The sequence below is a fragment of the Hemicordylus capensis genome, chromosome 1 (genome assembly GCF_027244095.1).
Source record: "Hemicordylus capensis ecotype Gifberg chromosome 1, rHemCap1.1.pri, whole genome shotgun sequence".
Classification (NCBI taxonomy): Eukaryota; Metazoa; Chordata; class Lepidosauria; order Squamata; family Cordylidae; genus Hemicordylus; species Hemicordylus capensis.
In genome coordinates this window covers 163,652,203-163,674,175 of record NC_069657.1, presented here as the reverse complement: position 1 = coordinate 163,674,175, position 21,973 = coordinate 163,652,203, and the positions used below count along the sequence as shown (strand labels likewise).

At 44.7% G+C, this 21,973-nt stretch overlaps 1 protein-coding gene and 1 long non-coding RNA gene across 12 annotated transcripts in view; one reads left to right on the top strand and one right to left on the bottom strand.

The window, feature by feature from the left end:
• Window positions 1-21,973, bottom strand: part of SCTR (secretin receptor) — a 72,738-nt gene that overhangs the window by 39,465 nt on the left and 11,300 nt on the right. For 9 of the 11 annotated variants that reach the window (XM_053247743.1, XM_053247771.1, XM_053247766.1 and 6 more), the window contains exons 3-4: window positions 11,247-11,376; window positions 4,295-4,405 (exon numbers count right to left, since the gene is read on the bottom strand). In XM_053247743.1, coding sequence (XP_053103718.1) covers window positions 4,295-4,405; window positions 11,247-11,376 — 241 coding nt within the window. Of the gene's footprint in view, window positions 1-4,294; window positions 4,406-11,246; window positions 11,377-19,276; window positions 19,455-21,973 lie in introns of all 11 variants that reach the window. The other 2 variants (XM_053247778.1, XM_053247760.1) reach the window with 2 other exon arrangements.
• LOC128323929 (uncharacterized) lies at window positions 14,435-20,019 on the top strand. The gene is made up of 3 exons (XR_008306531.1): window positions 14,435-15,510; window positions 17,447-17,555; window positions 18,668-20,019. It is a non-coding gene; the product is annotated as an uncharacterized LOC128323929 (long non-coding RNA).

Here is a 21,973-nt window from a genome sequence, read left to right as displayed (position 1 = left end):
AGCACTATAAGAGCCTAGAGAGGATAAAAATGTTGAAGATGGCTTAAAAACCTTATGTGAATGCACAGTTATGTTGTTTAAGGATTACCAGGTCCCTCTAGTGGCTGAATTAAGTCTTTGTGCTTAGTTTGAAGGCCATATGGCAACATCCTTCCCAGATGATTTCACACACAGGATTATTCCTAGTAGGAGAATTACACTAGTCCCTATCCAGCAATGCCACATCCATCCCTGTGTAACGTTTCTTTAGGAAAATGTTAGTCCTGGTATAGTAGATTGCCTTAAAATTGATGAACATGAGTGGGACTAATATTTTATTGGAGTTCTGAGCATTTGGTTAACAGACAACATCATCCCCTCTACTCCTGCCCCCACCAACATCCCAAATGTTCTTACCTATAATACCTAAGCATGGGAAACATGGAGCTACAAGCAAACAATGGTTGATAATATATTGCATCCTGCAACACTGACAGATATGTTAATACAAGAGTGTCTGCAAGGAACGCAATCATATGGGGCACTCCTTCCTTCCTTCCTTCCTTCCGTCCCACCACAGACAACATACTAACTCACTCAGGTATGACAAGTAGCTCAGGGAATGCTCCCTCTTAGTTTGAATGAAGTTCAATGATGTTAATGCAGATGTCATCAAATGTATCAGGAACTTCCCTCTTTTGCAAAGACACACTGCCTGCCCTATATCTCCTCAACCTACTGTTTATGATTAGCTGAATTTATGCCTTTCCAATGCTTATTCAGTTTGTGAAGAAGGCTTTGAAGGATGGTGCTAGAAAACACACAGAATTCAAAAGAGGAAATCAAAAGTCGCATGAGCACTCCTGCACCTACGTGACAGAGCACTCAAACGCTAAATAATTCTTAAGTATGACGAACAATAAATGGAAGGCTAAATGTTTACAAAAAATAAGAAAATAAGAACAGCCCTGCTGGATCAGGCACAAGGCCCATCTAGTCCAGCATCCTGTTTCACACAGTGGCCCACCAGATGCCTCTGGGGAACCCACAGGTAAGAGGTAGGCGCATGCCCTCTCTCCTGCTGTTGCTCCCCTGCAACTGGTACTGAGAGGCATCGTGCCTCTAAGGCTGGAGATGGCCCACAGCCACCAGACTAGTATGTATGTATGTATCTATCCATCCATCCATCCATCCATCCATCTACAGTATCTATCTACCTACCTATCTATCATATTTTTACACCTCCCAAAACCTACATCTCTGGGCAGTTTACAACAAGATTAAAAAGTAAAACATTAATTAAAAACAAAAACAAAAAAATTAAAAGCAAGAAATTTAAAACACAATTTAAAATTTTAAAACAATATTCTAAAAACAACATTAAAACAATCAAAACAATATCAGTTAAAAGTCTGGGTGAAGAAATGCATCTTTAGAGACTTTTAAAAAGATGTCAGAGATGGGGAGGCTCTTATTTCACTAGGGAGCGCATTCCAAAGCCTCAGGGCAGCAACAGAGAAGGCCCGTCCCTGAGTAGCCACCAGACGAGCTGGTAGCAAATGCAGACGGACCTCTCCTGATGATCTCAATGGGTGGTAAGGTTCATAACGAATAATACATTCTCTTAAAAAGCTAGGGCCCAAGCTGTTTAGGGCTTTATAGGTTATGACCAACACTTTGTATTTTGCCCGGAAACATATTGGCAGCCAGTTTAACTCCTTCAATACGGGAGTAATATGGTCTCTCCTAGATGACCCAGAGACCAGCCTGGCTGCCGCATTCTGGACCAACTGTAGTTTCTGGACTACGTACAAGGGCAGCCCCACATAGAGCGCATTGCAGTAATCTAGTCTGGAGGTTACCCGAAGATGTACCGCAGTTTTGAGGCCGTCTAACTCAAAAAATGGACATAACTGGCGTTTCAGCCGAAGCTGATAGAAGGCACTTCTGGTCACTGTCTCAACCTGGGATGCCAAGGAGAGACTTGGATCCAGAAGCACCCCTAGACTGCGTACCTGTTCCTTCTGGGGAAGTGTGACCCCATCCAGAACAGGCAGATCAAAATTGTCTCTCGAGTTCCGACCCCGCACAATGAGTACCTCCATCTTATCTGGATTCAGTCTCAGTTTGTTGTCCCTCATCCAGCCCATTACCGACTCCAGGCAGGCATTTAGGGAGGTTATGCCCTCTCCCGATGATGCTGACATGGAGAAATAGATTTGGGTGTCATCAGCATACTGATAGCACCCTGCACCAAATCTCCTGATGATCTCTCCCAGTGGTTTCATGTAGATGTTAAACAACATCGGACACAATACGGAGCCCTGAGGGACACCATACAAAAGTTCAGATTTTGAAGAACAGCAATCTCCAAGGGACACCATCTGGAACCTGCCCGAGAGGTAGGAGCAGAACCACTGCAAAGCAGTGCCTCCCACCCCCAACCCCCTCAGACGCTCCAGAAGGATACTATGGTCGATAGTATCGAAAGCTGCCGAAAGGTCCAAAAGGACCAACAGAATCACACCTCCTCTGTCCATTCCTAGTTGGAGATCATCCATCAGGCTGACCAAGGCAGTCTCTACCCCATAGCCAGCCCGGAAGCCAGTTTGGAATGGGTCTAGATAATCAGTTTCCTCCAAGACTGTCCGGAGCTGGGAGGCCACCACCCTCTCAATTACCTTGCCCAGCCACGGAAGGTTGGAGACAGGCCTGTAGTTACTCAGCTCTGAGGGATCCAAGGTAGGCTTCTTCAGAAGCAGTCTGATAATTGCCTCCTTAAGACTAGGAGGCATCCTACCTTCCCTCAGAGATGCATTTATGATCTCTACCAGGCCTTCTACAACAACCTCCATGTCGGGCAAGGGTCAAGAGGACAGGTGGTCCACCAAAATGGCAAGGGGGAACAGTGAAATACTCAATACAGCAGTATCATATCTAATAATTAGCCACAGGTGAATAGCAGACACAGATTCTACAATACCACCCAGTGCTTACCTGCTTATACCCCTTCCAGCAGCTGAACTGTGTTTCCTCAGCTGAAGAAATATAGTCAGGCTGCCAACTGACTTTCTAGTTCTTTCTCACACTCAGAAGCATAGAAAGGGGTAGGAGAGCCAGAGAAGGAAATTTGGAGACCGGAGCAGGACATGGTGATCCCCTCTACAATACTTAATTTGATAATGCAATAATTCTCTACTCAGTCCCTAGATTTCTGTTTGACTTTCCTCAAGGGATTGTTCTTGGAAACAGTACATGACACACACCATATCTATCTCTATATATAATTCTCCTGGGTGTGCCTTGGAATGTGTGTCCCAGCGCCCAGCTGATTGGCTGGGCAGCGGACGGGCCTGATTGGCTGAGGCGCACCCAGGAGGATTGGTTGCCACAGCAGCGGCAGGCCTGCCTGCAAAGACCAGAGGCAGCAGTGGGCCCAGCCCAGCCACGGAGGCAAGGCCCGGAGCGGGGCGGGGAGAAATGGCGGTGGGGAGGAGAGGCAGCTGGGCCTGGAAGTGGAGACTGGGGCAGAAGGGGGGGGGAAGAGGTAACCGCTGGCCCCAAGGAGCGCACAGATGCTCTGTGCGGGGCTAGTTCTGACATATATTTCCCCACGTGTTACATCAGATTTATCCCTCAACCCAGGACTGAGGGTAGACAACCTTGTCTCTCCAGCTGTTGTTGAAGTACAACTCCCATCACATCATCCTCAGCCACAATAAATTGTGGCTGGGGCTGATGGGAGTTGTAGTTCAACAACAGCTGGAGAGCCAAGGTTGCCTACCCTTGCTTTAGTCCAGGCCTGCAACTCTGGCCCTCCTGCAGATGTTGGCCTACAACTCCCATAATCCCTGGCTATTGGCCACTGTGGCTGGGGATTATGGGAGTTGTAGTCCAAAAACAGCTGGGGGGAGCAAAGTTGAACAGGCCTGCTTTAGTCCTTAGTATTATGCAAGCAGGAGTGGTCTGTATGGACGAGGTAGGGTGCATGTTAAACAAGCCAAAAATGCAGCTCATTCCTACTTTCCTCTCTCTACCCACTGCCACATTAATCCCAGGTGTGTGTGCTGGTTATTTGCCTAGTTATCAACCCACCCATATTGGCCACTGCTGTATGCAAGGGTTTTGGTTTTTTAAAGTATTGTTTTTTCAAGATTGTGAGCCCTTTGGGAACAAGCTACTTACTTTTGGGAAAATGCTGTAAACTGCTCTGAATCTATGGTGTAGAGTAGGGTATACATCAAAACAAGCAAGCAAATATATAAATCCTGGCCTGATACTATCTCTTGAAACTGCATTGCACTTTAAATTTTACCTGTTTGCCCAGTTGCCATCTGGAAGGCTTTGGGGCAAGGGGCACTAATGGTTTGCCCAGTGGAAGTAGACAACCAGCAGGTTATGTTATCCCACATTCCAGTGCATCTGCCTAAGAATTAAGAACAAAAATGAAACTGTTTAGATTCCACATGTTAAGAACAAATACAAACAGTGTCCTTGCAGTGAAGAAACATTAGGAGATTCAAACTCTATTTCTATTAGAATATCAAGGAGAAAGGCCCATGTCTTGGGTCCCTCTGATTTCTTAAGGAGTCCTATTGACACTGAAGTATCAGAGGATAAGGCAAAGATTTTTTTCACAATGGAGCTAGGTAGGAAGTGGGGTCCCCAAGGGATCAGTACCAGGAGCAGTGTTCTTTAACATGTTCATAAATGGTCTAAAAGTTGGGGTAAGCAGCAAAGTGGCCAAAGTTGCAGATGACACTAAACTATTTAGGGCAGTGAAATCCAAAACAGATTATGAGGAGCTGCAAAAAGATCTCTCCAAATTGAGGGAGTGGGCAACAAAATGGCAAATGTGGCTCAATGTAAACAAGTGTAAAGTGATGCACATTGGGGCAAAAAACCCCTAACTTTACATATACGCTGATGGAATCTGAGCTGTCGGTGACTGACCAGGAGAGGGATCTTGGAGTCGTGATGGACAGCTCATTGAAATTGTCGACTCAGTGCGTGGCAGTTGTGAAAAAGGCTAATTCCATGCTAGGAGTCATTAGGAAGGGGATTGAAAATAAAAATGCTAATATTATAATGCCCCTATACAAATCTATGGTGTGGCCACATCTGGAGTACTGCATACAGCTTTGGTCACCATATTTTTATTATTATTATTATTATTATTATTATTATTTCAATTTCTATACTGCCCTTCCAAAAATGGCTTAGGGCGGTTTACACAGAGAAATAACAAACATCTTAAGAAGGATATTGTAGAACTGGAAAAGGTGCAGAAGAGAGCAATCAAGATTATGAGGAACCTGGAGTACCTTCCTTTTGAGGCAAGACTACAGCACCTGGGGCTGTTTAGTTTAGAAAAGAGGTGACTAAGATCGATGTGTGACATGATCAATATGTATACAATTATGCATGGAGTGGAGAGGGTGGACAGAGAGATTTTTTTCCCCTCTCTCACAACACTAGAACCAGGGGTCACCTCATGAAACTGAAGGCGGGGAAATTTAGGACAGACAAGAGGAAGTACTTTTTCACACAGTGCATAATTAATCTATGGAATTCTTTGCCATGGGATGTGGTGGTGGCCACCAGCTTGGATGGCTTTAAAAAGGGCTTAGACAGATTCATGGTGGACAGGTCTATCAATGGCTACAGGTCTGGTGGCTGTGGGCCATCTCCAGCCTCAGAGGCACGATTCCTCTCAATACCAGTTGCAGGGGAGCAACAGCAGGAGAGAGGGCATGCCCACAGCTCTTGCCTGTGGGCTCCCCAGAGGCATCTGGTAGGCCACTGTGTGAAAGAGGATGCTGGACTAGATGGACCGTGTGCCTGATCCAGCAGCGCTGTTCTTATAAGACCTGAATGGTGCTTTCAGATATGACATTTCTCCTGGGGGAAAGCACTTTGTCCTGGGGGAAAGCACTTTGTCAGCCCTTTGGGATGCTCCCCAGGCATAATTTGAATTGAAGGCTACTACCATGGAATTTTGCCACCAAGGATTTTCACCAGGACATGAATTCCTAGGACCCAGATAATATCCCACAGTGAACTTTTCCTCCCAAAGGCATGGAAAACAGACTGAAACCCCTGTCAGCTGGGCAAAGAGGCTTCTTTCAAGTGGCAGTTCTCTTATATTTAGCAGAGGGACAGCAACTCTCCTTGTTAATTGCAGTATAGCATATTTTTCAGTGACTGTTGCTGTTATCTCGTGTGTGTGTGTGTGTGTGTGTGTGTGTGTGTAGATACAGGGTGCCTTCTGAAGAGGGAATTATTTTTTCATTCTCTGCTATGTAAACTGCATTGTGAACTTTCTGCTGAAACACAGAATAGACATATTCTAACTAAATAAATAAAATAAGCTGTGTGTTTTGGCAGGTTTAGCCAGTACTGATTTCCAGTGCCACAATAACTGAGAAGTGTGGCAAAAAAATGAATTAAAAAAAAAAACAAATATAAGATTACTAGTGGAAACAAGGAGTTAGAAATGGTGGCAAAGAGCCACTTTTTCTGGAAAACAAAATTATATAGTGATGGCAACATTCTTGCAGTCTTTCATAGATGTGACATGTATGTGATTGTTAATACCACAAAAGGATGACCAAGTCTGTGACTCACCAAGAGGAATGCAACCCATTCCTGACATACAGCACACCCAACAATGTTTTGTGACCTGACAGGTGTGTTGGACAACCAGCTTTGTCTATGTCATCACAGGCAGACACGAAAAACCCTATAAATAAACAAGACTTGACTAGCTGAGTCTATCCAGTAATCAACAATTAGGAATAGTTTAGACAGATCCAGCTCAGTTTATAGCAGCTGGTTTCTTTGTGTTTCCTGGTTTGGTTTGGTTTGGTTTGCTCTCTACTGAAAGAGGAAGATAGAAATGGCCTCACAAGGCCACCTTGCTTCTAAACCTTGAATTCAATCTCTAAACCCAGCTGAAAAGAATGGTCTTTTTACATAATGGATTTAATGTCCAACCATCATCAACCTAAAATAACTCATCTCCAATCCACAAACTTAGTTTACAAACTGTAAGGAAATCGCATCTCTGATATGCGAGTCATTTGCATGTTAGTTAATCAAATCATTAAACATTATTAGACTCATTCAAGTCAAAGCTAATCTGGAAATATTTGATGTTCAGAATAATCATATAAGCACAAGTACGAAATCTAGAATCTACCACAGAATTTGATATCTTGAGGATCTTAGTCTCATTTTATTGATTTTTAAAGCATATTTCTAAAAATCATGTCCACATTTCCTCCATGTTACATTTATGGCAACGATAACCAAGATTATCTCCTGAAAATCCTTTGGTTCCTCTATAACAGTCTCCAATTAAAAAAAAGTTCAGGGTGAACACTCTCAGATTCGTGCTAGTGTTGACAACAGTGTGACAACCAATGCATACAACTGTTCAGAAGGAAGCAGTAACTTTTTCTCTTGTGACAGGCAGCTCCCTGCTCATGGCATAGCTTATCTCAAAAATTGGAAAAGAAGGAAGAAAGGAGACCCAAGTGGCACCACAGTTTGCCACAGTCTGGGAGCTGGAACAGCCACAAGTGGGGGGAAACAGCTGTCATGCACAGAGCTGTAGTGTGCAGTGGCCTTAATACAGCATCATATACTTCTTGCTCCAAAGCTGCAGCTATTTTTCCAGCTGATGGAAAAATACAAAGGCCCTGTTTTACCTATGCTGAGACTTAAAATGCATACGATTTGGTTTAGCTCATTTAGGCCTGCATCATGTACAGCTCAAGCATCAGAGAAATTGGCAGTATACAAGCGTCCATTAATGAATCCTAATGGACATTAATCATGCAGTTCCAGGAGCATTTGTTAAACACATTATGACAAGCATCTGGGGAAAGAAAAGACAGATGACCTTGTACAGCCACCTTCTACTGCACCCTGTGCACACTCATTCAATATGCATTGGGTATCCATACCTGAGCACCCCGATAGTAACAGCATATCGAACAAATAAATAAATAATAAATAAATCGAACAAATAAATACTATAGACACTAAGCATAGGACAGGACAGTAGCAAATACACAGGGCCATTAGTATGAAAGGTTCCCAGAGACTCAAAATTTGCATGCTGGAGAGATATAACCTGAACTCAGCTCACTGATAAACAGGTAGGGCAACGGCCAATCTTTTATTTATATAAGCCACTACTATGCCCATAAAACATTGTTAATCAAGATGAGGAAGCAGCAAATATTACTCTTCAGTTGACCATTGTTCTGAAATCCTGTTCCCAGAAGGCAGCACTTTCTCTAATCCCCTGGAACATCTGCATCCATGTTCACTCAACTTTTGCATATACCATTAAAAAAGGACATCAATCTAATGATCACACAGGGTGATTACCACTGTTAATCAAGACGAGGAAGCAACAAATATTACTCTTCAGTTAACCATTGTTCTGAAACAGGAACTTGCTTACAATTCTGTGTGTGTGTGTGCACACGCGCACACACATGTGCTCTGCTTTCAAATGTCACTGAAGAAGTGCAAAATCAGGAAGTGAGGCATAAAATCATTACACAAGCAGTAGAATTGGTTTATTCTTGGTAGGGCATCAAAAATAGAATATTGTACAAATTTTAAAATTGAAACTCTCTATGGAAGCTTTTGGCAATTTGTTAGGAAGTTAATAGTTGCTCCATGTTTATGAAGAAAAGATGTAGTGATGTCAGTGGGGGTGGGGACAGAATTCATTAGGGATGTGCACGGAACCATGGAGGCATGGTCCGGCACTGGGGAGAGTGTCACTTTAAGGGCGAGGGGGCAGTACTTACCCCTCCCGCCGCTCTTCCCCATCCGGCGCTTGTCTTTAAACAAATGTTTTTGGGGCGGCAGGGAGGAACCCTGCCGCCCCTGTCCCCATCGTTGGCTGCAAAGCTCTAAAGTAAGTAGAAGCTGGTGCTACGCATGCGCCTGGTGCGGTGCCACGCCGGGCGCAAGCATAGCGCCAGCTTCTACTTACTTTAGAGCTTTGCAGCCAACGATGGGGGCAGGGGAGGCAGGGTTCCTCCCTGCCGCCCCAAAAACATTTGTTTAAAGACGAGCGCCGGAGGGGGAAGTACGGTGGGAGGGGTAAGTACTACCCCCCCACCCTTAAAGTGACACTCCCCACCACCGCTGCCAGACCAGCCAAATTCCGGACCAGTCCAGAGGCCTTTTCCATGGCTCCAGACCAGTCCGGGCACACCACTAGAATTCATGCCCAACATTCATTTTCCAAAGAATGTCTCGCCTCTCATTCTCCATCACTGACACACATAGAGGGGCCTGATGAGAAAGGATACTGTCATTTGGTAACTGTCCCCACTTGTGCACTGGGCATTCCCACCCTCTACTTCACATAGGAAAGTTTAGTGTGCCTGATGGAAGGGGTGAGGCAATGTGTCTATGGCTGCCAAGGCCATAGGGAGAGCAAAGCCTCCACCCCACCCATCCTGGTTTGGCCCATCGTGGTGGGACAGGAGTGATTCTGACAAAAATCCTGAGAGAAGGGGGGAGACAAGTTCCTAATCTCTGTAGCTCCCTGTAAGTTTTAGGTTTGGTGCTGTTGATTGACAGGTAGCACCACAGGGGGCAATTCCTCCTCCTCTACCACCTCTCCAGGAGCAGGCTTGTTTCCACAGTGCTGATGGTCAGCTTTGACTGGCATAAACAAAAGGTTATGTTGAGTAAACAATATCAGAGCTTGTAACGACCAGGCAGTAACAGCCTTTCTTTTCCTTAAAGAGTGAACTGGAAGTGAACCCTGTCCTGACTGACAAGCAGTGACTTCTGGGGATCAGTCTGTCAGCACACGGTGGCCGGGACATAGAGGGCCTAGTGGCAGGAAGTGGAGGGGGTCTTTATTCACAGAAGGAGCCAGGAGGGCGATGAGAGAAGATGTGGAGCAGGCTTCATGAGCACCAGCCATGAAGTCTGGCTGCCTCATGGCCAACAGCCAGCCTGGAGACTTCTCTCATGGAAGGACATCTGCAGATCCTTGAGAGACAGGATTGCAGAAAACTTGAATTCTCTCCTGGAGTTTGGGGTGAGTTTGAGGGGAAAGGAAGCCAAGGGCTTTGGCTTCGGGGAAGGATTTAGCCAGCTAACCATGTGTTAGGTAGCCTCCATTAGATTTTCTTTTGATTTTGTGCTTTTGTAAATCCTTACAATTGGTTTATTGTATTTTTATCTGTAATGTAACAAAAAGGAACTAAGCCTGAGCCCTTTTATCCAGCCAGGGCTTTGTAGAAGTCTGTACCCTATAAAGGTGCTTTTAAAGGTTTCTTGCACCTGGGGGTGCTTGTTGAATTATCCTTGCAACTTGGTAACTATGATTTTAAAGTGTTCCACTCCAAACACTGGCTGGAGTGATCTTTGGAAGTAATCTTGTAAAGTACTGAGTACTTCTTTTTACCTTGTAACTTAAAGCTGAGAGAGCCACACACTGAAGCAGTCTGTAGTATTTTGAATAAATAGCAATAGCAATAGCACTTACATTTATATACCGCTCTATAGCCGGAGCTCTCTAAGCGGTTTACAATGATTTAGCATATTGCCCCCAACATTCTGGGTACTCATTTTACCGACCACGGAAGGATGGAAGGCTGAGTCAACCTTGAGCCCCTGGTCAGGATCGAACTTGTAACCTTCTGGTTACAGGGCAGCAGTTTTACCACTGCGCCACCAGGGGCTCATAAAGTTTTTCTCTCTTTGTTCTTTGTATTTTACCTGTCTCTGAGTGGATTTTTAATTCAGGAAAAAGGGGTTTTACTCTGGTGCAAACATGCCTCAATGTTGATTGCTCAGCAACTCACACTACCAAGTTTGCTCTTCACGTGTAGGCTGCACGTGGTTGGTTTTCTGTACTTTTCCATTTAGTAAAGAGAATGAGAATCTCCTTGGACAATCACCCAAATTCAGGGAGGGGTTAAGCTCTGTAATTAGGGTGTGGTGGCAGCATATTTTCTATCAGTTTAAGTTTAAAGGAACAGCCTTTGTTGAGCAAACATGGAGTGAACGATGCAGAATTTTTCTTTCCCCCATGTGGGCTTGCTTTGAGACAAAGGCTGGGCTTAAATCCACTATTTGCTACAGAGCTATAGGCATAAACATCATTTTATATAGCGCTATATACATCATTTGCCTATAAGGACAAAAACACATCATATCCACATCAGCAGAATAATTTAAGGAGTAGAGTTCTTTTTCTAACAGAGTCTGTGTTTTACCTGAATTCCTGAGCAATTCATTTTCAGCTGTTCTATTCTCTTCTTCCTGGGAGAGGGTCAATGCACACAGCTCTTTTTCCCTTCTCATCATTTTCTGGATCTCACATGATGAAGTGATGGCTCTGATCTGCTGTATTAGAAAACAATTGCTCTGCAACTTGTTAATGGCTAAACACAGAGGCTGACATCCTGACTAACAAAGCACTGGTGTAATGGGAGGAGCACCAGTATAGCAACAGTGCTTCTGAAGAGAGTTCCAAATTAATGTTGCATGGGTGGGTGCTAGTGTGTGGGGGAGAGCATTTCAGAAACTTCCCTTCAACCAGAAGTCCTCTGTATCACTCAAAAATATGTCCGTGAGGTCTACACGACTCTTGGTAACATATTTTCATGTGACACAGAGTGCTTCCTGAGGAAGGGGGTGTCACCAAATTTTTTCCCAACCACTCAGCCAGCAGTAGTGCTGAGTTAGTTGAACTTTTCAGGAGCACCAGGGCTTTGTTATGATTTCAGGCATTTTCTACAAAATATAACATCTATGTAACGTTTTCTGTGCTGTTCCCTGTTATAACAGATGTGATCTTAAAGCACTTTAAAATAAGGCGGAGGTTTTTTTATATTATGCCTGCTCTTCCAACTCTACTTCCAGTTAAAAGTCACGAGCTTAGCCCAAGATCGTTTTGCATTTGCAATGCTAGGCTTAAGCCCTGAGACATGTGAAACAGTAAATAAGGAACAGAGTGTCTTTGAGCATGTGCAGAGTCACACAAGTGAGTAACTACAACCATCCCTTACAGATTTGGGATGAGGAAGGCAGGGTTCCATGTCAAAGGATGAGACTTTCAGGGATTCTTCAGCCCTGGTACCTGACATTTCAGAAATGAAGCACTGGCAGAAAGAAACATGTTATGCATGAATAAGGGTGCTCCTTTACATGCACCCTCCTCAGGTGTGTCCCTGGAACAGTTACACCAGATCTGCACAGTCTGTGTCTACCAGCAGACTGGAGCCTACCAACCACTTACGGTAACCTGATGCTGGCTGGAACACTCTACTTTAATTGCACTCTCAGACCCAGACAATATGCCTGTACCATGATCCGGGCCCACATGCTTGAATCTTCTATTTAGCATGATCTGATCTGGACTAAGACCATAGGAGTGGGGGGAGGCTTTAACCCCTTGCCCACACTACGGACCCAATCCAGATCATGGCCACTTGCAACTGCAATTGGTGCCAATGGGAGCTTTTCTCCTGGGCAAATAACAGCCATGGCAGGGGAGAGTCTCTGATCTGGATCAGGTCCACAGTGAGAAAAACAGGTTGCTTACTAATGATCTGGTAGTGATCCGTTGACATCCATTAGAAATAGGTTCTGTGCCTGTGCTGAAGCCTATCGGTGTGGACTACCACAGCTCCTCCTGGCACTTGCGCCCCACCCCACGTGACCACGTGGCTATTTAAGGCAGGAGGAAGCGCCGGTACTTCAGTTCCTGGATGACCACCGGAGCAGGCAATCATCTTTGTAGTAGCAGGTGAATTTTATGATGTAGACTTGTACACTACTGCAGAGGGGAGGTTTGGGAGGGTCCAATGGATGTCAACGGATCACTACCAGATCATCAGTTACAGGTGAGCAACCTGTTTATCTGGTTCGTTATCTGTTGAATCCATTAGAAATGGGTGTTTAGTTAGCTCCTTTAGGAGGCGGGAGCAGTAGTCACTGTAGCACCCTTTTGAGAACTTCTCTCCCAAAATTCGCCTCCGCCACAGAGAGCAAGTCAATGGCAAAGTGTTTTATGAAGGGCAACTCTGAGGACGAGGCTGCAGCCTTACAGATGTCCTTGAATGATATGCCTGACCAATGAGGCACTGAAACGTCATATGTCCTAGTCAAGAGCACTTTTTGCAACTTGTAAAAGTGGCTGTCGAACCAGCGGATATAGGTTGGTGAGACCTTTTAAGAAGCTCTTGCAGCCGGGGTGGGAGAATATCGTCTTCCCATCCCAGCCCGGGTGCTTAGCTGAGATAGCTGCTAAGTGTACTTTAAAAGGAGACATAAGACAGAAGGGAGGTCTTTAGTGTAGTCAGATATAGCAGGATCTGGCACACTGTAGTTTTCAAAGAGCGGAAGCTGTTGGAAGCCGCATTGCAACTGAACCACTTCCATTTACTTGCGTAGTTCTTTCTAGTTGAAGGCTTTCTCTGGTTAAGCAAGATCTTTCTTAAAAGCCTATCCTCCAGGCTGTTAATTTCAGCGTGGGCACTTCTGGGTGCAGCACCTGCCCCTGACAGAAGACCTGAGCACTGCAGAAGCCTCTTGTATGTGTGATTAGACAGTTTGAGTAGATGCAGAAACCATCACTGTCGAGGCCACCATGGTGTTTCCAGAATACATGTGGTCTAGCCGGCCAGAAGTCATGCAACTACCCTCCCTATGAGTGGCAGAGGTGGATGTTGGGGGTTGTTAATTTTTACTCCCAGTAGGTAAAACAGCAGAGCACTAAGGAATGAGCACACACTCCAGTTACAGAGTACATAGCCGAGGATGGTTTAGTAGTTGCAGCTATTTAGAGAAAACACATGGAGATTATTTTAGAACTAAATACTAAGTGAATACTAATATTTATTACTAAATAAATACCAAATATTTATTGGTTAAGTACACTTGGATAGGAAAGACCTAATCTAAAGGACTACATAATGAATAGGTAAGTAGGGAGAGAGATGTTTCCATCTTTTCTCTAGGAAGAAAGGAAGGATTGTGACTCAGCACAAGAAGTGAGGAAGAGTCAGATCAGGGGTCATAAAGTAGAGACAGGTAGAACAGTTAGGGAGACCCTTACTCACTATCTCTGTTCCCAATGTCCCTAGTGGTCATTAGGGTAGTTGGTGCAAAAGGTTGATGCACTAGAACTCCATCTCCAACAGTGGATAGTATACATGTATAGCAGGTGTTGGAATCAGTCTATTTGGAACACATCCCCTATCAACTACAGGTTGTGACCTGCTCTCAAGCAATATGTTGCACATTTGATATTCTCACCCATTGCAAATAAGTCTATTTTGGGATACCCCCATGCACTGCATATTGGAGTCAGGTACTTGTTGCTCAATTCCCACTCATGTTTCTTTTCCTTGGTAAATGAGTGACTCAGATCACCGGCAAGAACATTGTCCATCCCTTTTATAAGTATGGCCTGGGGAGTGAAACTGTTTCTGATGTACCAATGCCATATCTAAAAGCTCAACGCACACAGTGACCTGGATACCACCCCCCTTGCCTATTTAGATAGGCAATCGCTGTCGTATTGTCCAATTGCAACTGCACTGTTTGCCTCTTCAGCATAGGCAGAAGTGCTTTCATGGCTTGAAACTCTGCCAGGGAGTTATTCACACTAGGCTTCAGAGTAAACCTTGAGCGAAGCCACTTCAAAGTACACTCGCGGCATTGAGGGAAGCAGCCCCCACCTCTGCTCTCAGTTTTCTTTTGAAACAATCCCACATGGCATGCTCCGTGTTTTCCTTCTAGCCAATGTGGTGGTGGTGGGGAGGTCCTGCAGAGATAGATCTGCATTTCTGAAGAGAGCATGCCTCTTATCATGCTAATGATTCTATTTCAGTGCCTCTCCCATTTGCTCCGGTGTTTTCAGAAAAAGTACCTTAAAACCAGCATTTTAAAAACCCAGACAAATGTCAAGATAAGCTAGAATTCACATCACAAAGCCCGGTTTGTGTGCAGAGAGGTCCAAGAATCTCGAAGGGACTCCGAGGTAAGTTTGGCTGGTGTGTGAACGCACACACTCTCTTTTGAATATTATTTGGGGCAGAAGACCTGTGTGTAAAGCCTCCAGGGGCTCCAAGAAATTGATATGGAGCTGTCTCCACTGGTAGCTCCACTGTCCCTGTACCATACTGCCATTGCAGTGACCTCCGCAGCCCAACGTTGAGGCATCCGTTGTAACCCACACCCTGGGAGATTCCAGTTGAAACAAGACGCCTTGTAGTAGGTTCTCAGTGTGAATCCACTAACCCAAAGACTGGAGTATTTACAGTGGTATGTTCAAGCGTTTTGGGGATCTGTCCACATTCAGGTGGAAGGTGAATATGAACGACAGCTTTCTCATTTTCAGGTGTGTGCAGCGAACCGTTGTCTTTCAAGAGGCCACGAGGCCTAGGAGGCATTGAACCTACCACGTACATTGTGTTGGGTTCAACTGGAACTGACACACGAGCTCCGAGATGGCTTGGAATCTCTCCTGAAGTAAGTAGGCCTTCCCCGTATGTGTGTCCAGGATAGCCCCTATATAGGAGACTGACGTCACTGGAGTCAGATGGGATTTTTTCCAGTTGACTTCTATCCTGAGGGCTTGGAGAAGGTGCAATAAGTACTGTACCTGAGGAAGTAACCCTTCTCTGTCTTTTTATGTCGGTAGCCAATCATCTAGATAAAAGGTAAATTGCCAGCCCCCTGGTCCTAAGGTGCGCCACAACTGCAGCCATGCACTTTGTGAATACCCGGGGGGGGGGGCAGTGCAGAGGCCAAACAGTAGCACCTGATATTGGTAAATGGAATTGCCCGCCGTAAATATCAGATATTTTCGGTACAATGGCCTGATCCCTATGTGAAAATAAGCATCCCACTGGCCTAACGTTGCAAGCAGCAGAATGTCTTGCAATGTCATCGTCATTCAATACTTCTTCACATGTACAAACTTGTTCAGATATCTCAGGTCCATTATAGATTGTATTCCACCATCTCTTTGGGGGATTTGAAAGTAGTGAGAGTAGAATCCCTCCTGCCTCTATGCTTACCGCACTGGGACAATAGCTTTCTTGTTCAACAGCTCCTTCTGTAGTGCTGGAGTTGCCTGTGTAAAATGCACCACTTTGTACACTGGACATGCTTTGAACTCTATAGCACAGCCTGAAGAGACGATCTTTAACAACCATCAATCCGATGTTATGTGGTGCCATGCATGGGCATGGCTGGCCAATCTGATGTCGTTGATGGCTTAAGATGTTATTGGAGCCTGATAGGAGTTGCAGGCAGTTACACTCAAAGCTATGTTGTTGGGGTAGGCTGATGTTTGAACTGGGCTTGAGTCCCCAGTTGATAATGGTGTGATGTGCGCTGTTGACCTTAAAGGTGCTGCTTCTGAGCCTCCACCTGTTTATTACACCCGATCACTACTTCCAGCCACTTCCGGGCAACGAGGCGGCAGGGAGAAATGCTGCCACCCTGGGGGGCTTGAAAATAATGGAGCGCTGGCTGGGGAAATGTGGTGGGAGGGATGAGTACACCCTCCTCCGCCCTTAAAGTACCGCCCCCACCGAATCACTTTTGGGCACATCGCTAATATTTGAATTGAATATAGTATGCCTTTACTTCCTCCATCAGGAACACATGTGAAAGTGTTGCAATGACTGGCATGGGATCTGGGCCAACTATCTCTGTATCTGACTCAAAGTCAGAAGAGCCATGATGACTCCTACAAGGTGCTGGTGAGGAGTCCCGTGTAGGGATGTGCATGGAACCAGGCAGGGATGGCTCGAGGGGGTGTCACTTTAAGGGCAGGGTGCACTTACCCCTCCCCCCACTTTCCCCCCCGCTGGTGCTCGGTTTCTGTAAAAGCCTTCGGGGCAGCAGTCCTCTTCAGCAGGAAGTACCAGGTGCGCAGGTCGTGTGTGCGCACATGCATGTTAGATAGGCACGCACGCATGCAACATGTGCTCGCGCACCCAGTACTTCCAGTCACTTCTGGCCGAAGGGGGGAAGGGGCAGCAGTGAGGTACACTGCCGCCCCGAAGGCTTTTATGGAAACCAAGCATTGGTGGGGAGAAAGCGGGGGAGGCATAAGTGCACCCTCCCCCACCCTTAAAGTGCACCCTCCCTCACCACACACCTCGGCTTCAAACTTTGAACCAGCCCTGGTGTTCAAACTTTACCTTTTATGGGTGAGAGACCCGTAAAAGAGCCTCCCAACAGGTTCATGCACATCCCTAGTCCCGTGCAGGTAGTTCCCGAGGAATTGAAGTCTCAGGCTCCAGAGGATCAGTCTATATAGCAATCGATGTATGTTGTCGCACTCTCATTTGAGTTTGCTTAGATGTCATCACAGGTTTAGGTGGCTGGAGAGGTGCCTCCATCTGTGTCTGAGTGGCTGCAACTGCAGTTACCACCTTCCTTTCTGTTTCAGGCACAGAAGCATCTCCTACAGCCAGTGTACGCACCCAAAGAACCTGGGAGTAAGCAGTCATCAACGGATTCTGTCTCTCAAATGTGGACTTCCACAACCTGTCTTCCTGGTAATCATATGCTAGCCCCTGAGAATCCTGGGCAAAGCCACACAGTTGGGTAGAGGGATGTGTGCAGTGCAAGAAGCCACAGGTGTGCCAACTAGTTGTAGCAGCTAGATGTGCAGCTGTAAGTGCGTAGCACACAGGTGGATGTTGTTGAGAAGTAGGTGGGTCCATCAAAGCTCGAGGCACTGAATGGGTTTCATGCCCTGCAGACTATGGGAATCCCCTAAAGGTTGAAGGAGTAGTATTATTGGAATCCAACATTGAAAGTAAAGATTGTGCTGTGTTGGGGTCCAAAGCTCCAGCCCCCTCGGCATCAGCCAAGTCAGCATCCTCGATCTCGAAAGTGATCAGTACCTGACAATGTAGAGTTGCTGTTTCCGTAAAAATTGATGTGTTGAGTGTCAAGGGTAGCTCTCTTACCATCGGCGTTGATGGCGATTTCACTGGAGTCAGTGCTGGGGAAAGAGAAGCTGCTCTCGAAGCAGACACAGGCCTCGAGACCAAGGGAGTTGGTGGTCTCGGCGTTGAAGGCCGAGATGTCAAAGGTGCTGCAACAATGGTTGAATGCATCATCGTCGAAGTTTACTCTCTTGATGTCGATGCTGTCAAAGCCGACCTCGAAGCCGATCTGTTCACTGCCGGTCAAGACTGGCTATGTCGATGTTGGTGTTGACATTGATGTCAACAGTACCGGAGCCGGAGTGCTTGGTGTTGGCAGTCTCGTCACCGATGTTATTATAACATTTTGTGCCAACGAAGGAGTATATCGATGCTTTCCTCTTCTTTTTGGCGGGCTCCAATGCTTCTGCCATTTTGTCTCCATGCCTCTTCAGCGTTTTGGGAGACTTAAACACAGGCCTCGAGTGTTTAGACTGTGCTTCAGCCCTCAAGTCAGAGAGTTTAGAAGATAATTTTGTTAGAAGTTTTTAAAATCTGTTTTCTTGTCTGTCCGTTTAGAGTTATCCATAGCAGTTGTCGGCATTCCGTTAGTGGTTAGCCAAGTTATCAGTCCGATCTGTTGCCTCAGTTAGTCCATTAACCAGTCAAAACGTAGTATTAAGCAATCCAGGGTCCAAAAGCCAATAAACCAGTCCGATATTTATCTTTATTTCTAGAACTCACAAAGGAAAAGGAACCAGTATGAAGGAGCCGCAGTGACCGAGGAACTGATCGCTACGGCAGCTGCAAAGGAACTGAAGTACTGGTGCTTCCTCCCACCTTAAATAATCACGTGGGGCAGGGCACAAGCGCCGTGAGGAGCCGTGGTAGTCCACACCAATAGGCATTAGTGCAGGCACAGAACCAATTTCTAATGGATTCAATGGATCATGAACCAGATATAAAAGTTATATTTTCCCACTGATTATACAGTCATGATCCAGACTGGTCCCCTATGTGTACTATTTATGTTAGGAAAATCAGGCACGTGGCCTCAGGTTTAAATCAGATGAGGTATTAAACACATCAGCTATGTCATGTTTTACTCACTACTGTTTAAGGGCATACAGGAAACAATACAGACTCGGATCATGGCATGGTTGAATGGGGGTTTAACCCTGTGCCCCAGCATTATTGTCCCATAAAATTTGCCCATGGAAGGGGCTATATTTTCAGCAATAGCATTTTTGGGGAAAGATTTTAGCAGCAAAATAGCACAGGCCAAAGGAATACATAGGAAGTACTACCTCGTACCAACCTTTGGTCTCAGTATTGTCTATACTAACTTGCAACAGGTTTCCAAGGTTCCAGGCAGGAGTCTTTCCCAGTCCTATCTGGAGATGCCAGGAAGTTTGGTGCACGGCGCTATCAATATGCTTATGATATCCAGATCTGTTTCTCCATGTTGACCTCAACAGGAAATGGCATATCTTCACTAAACTCCTGCTTGGAGGTGGTAATGGGCTGGATGAGGGATAACAAACTGAAGTTGAATCTCTCTGGTTCTCAGGTTGAGGCAGTGACCACAAGTGCTTTTTATCAGCTTTGGCTGATACATCAGCTACATCCATTTCTGGAGGTAAATCACCTTAAAACATTGCTACATATGCTGGTAACCTTCAGGCTTGACTACTTTAATACTCTACGTGAGCCTGATTTTGTACATAATCCAGAAACTACAATTGATACAGAATGCGGCAGCCGGATTGATCTCTGGGACAACCCGAAGGGACCACTTAACACTGATTTTAAAAGAATTGCACTGGCTGCCAATATGTTTCTGAGAGAAATACAAAGTGCTGGTTATTACCTATAAAGCCCTTAATGGCTTGGGCCCAGGGTATTTAAGAGAGAGTGCCTTCTTTGTCACAAGCCCAGCCACCTATTATGATCTTCATAATCATTTGGTGGCGACTTGGGACCGGGTTTTCTCTGTGGCTGCCACAGGGCTTTGGAATATGCCCCCTGTTGAAATAAGAACATTTCTTTCCCTGCTTGTTTTCAGGAAGTTGCTCAAGACACATCTGTTCTCAAAGGCTTTTAACTGGAATTAATTTTAATAATTTATTTTAATAAATTATTTTATGAGATTGTTTTATTGTGTTGTGGACTTTTAATGTTTTTACTTTTTAATATTGTTTTAAATTTTGTACACTACCTAGAAATGTACATATCAGGTGGTATAAAAATAGGAATAAATGAATTAATTAATACAATAAAATAGAACCAGGGACCTTCTGCATGCTTTGCAAATGCTCTGCCACTGAACCACAATCCCATCCCCTATAAATTCTCTCTCAACCTGCACTGTGGTCCGAATCTGGATCAGCCCCCATCATGGCTGTTATTTAAGGGTGGGGGGATGCATGCAAGACAACACTGATGAGTTTAATATCTTGTTTCATTGGGTCCTCAGATAGGCAGCCAAACAAGGAGATTCACAGCAGCCCTAGAGAGCCTCTAGATGCAGTTTGTGTGTATTTGGCTTGGTGGGTCATAGTTTATGCAGGCAGGATCAATACAGATTTTCCTGTGTAAGATGCACCAGTTTTAGTGGAAGCAGCTAAACTAATAAATAAATACAAAATAAAATAAAATAAAAAACAATTAATTTATTATTGTTGTTGTTGTGTTGACACAGTCAGACAGGTGTTATTGACTGGTTTGTTTTATCCAGACATCGAGTCCTTCCCCAGGACCTGGGATGGCTGAATTTATTATCAATGTTGTTGCTGTTATTATTATTATAGATATTGCCACAGGATATAGGTTGTTCCCAGTAATGTTGCTTTTTGTAATTGGCTGATGGTGATTTCTGTGGCCCCTATGGTGTTGAGGTGCTCTTCAAGGTCTTTTGGAACTGCACCCAGGGCGCCAATTACCACTGGGATTATTTTGGTCTTCTTCTGCCACAGCCTTTCAATTTCAATTTGTAGATCTTTGTATTTGGTGATTTTTTCTATTTCTTTTTCTTCTATTCTGCTATTCCCTGGTATTGCTATGTCAATTATTTAAACTTGTTTTTCTTTCTTCTCGACTACAGTTATATGGTGCATTGTGTGGCAGATGTTTGTCTGCTTGTAGTTGAAAGTCCCCTAATATTTTTACAACTTCATTTTCTTCAACTTTTTCAATTGTATGGTCCCACCAATTTTTGGCTGCAGGTAGTTTGTATTTTTTACAGATGCTCCAGTGTATCATCCCTGCTACCTTGTCATGCCTTTGTTTGTAGTCAGTCTGTGTGATCTTTTTACAACAGCTGATTAGGTGGTCCACTGTTTCATCTGCTTCTTTACAAAGGCGGCACTTGCTGTTTGTTGTTGATTTTTCGACTTCTGCTCTTATTGCATTTGTTCTTAGTGCTTGTTCTTATGCAGCCAGTATTAAACCCTCTGTTTCTTTCTTGAAATTATGATTATTAATATTATATAATTATAATTATTATTGCGATGATCCACTGAAACTTTTGCAAGAATTACAAATTGCCAGCAAGCAAGAATTGGTGGAATCATCTGATTGAGAAGTCACAGAAAATGAGGAGTCAAAAATCCTTTGGGATTTTAGAAATCAAACTGATAGGCATTTAGCGCCTAATACGCCGGATCTGACAGTCATCGAGAAGAACTGGGTTCTGATAATTGATATTGCAGTCCCAGGAGATAGACAAGTCGATGAAAAACAATTGGAGAAAATAACTAAATACAAGGACCTTCAGACTGGAATTGAGCAGCTCTGGAAAAAGCAAACAGTAGTGGTGCCAATAGTTGTTGGTGCCCTTGGTGCAGTACCAAAAGAACTTGAACACCATCTTGACACCTTGGGCATCGATAAAATTGCAACACATCAGCTACAGAAGGCCACACTACTCAGGACAGCACGAATACTATGACGCTATCTTTAATTTTTCTTTAGTTATCCTAGACCCTTGGAAAGGGCCCGATAGTTAAAGTACCAAATCCATTCAATAACATCTGGTAGACTGT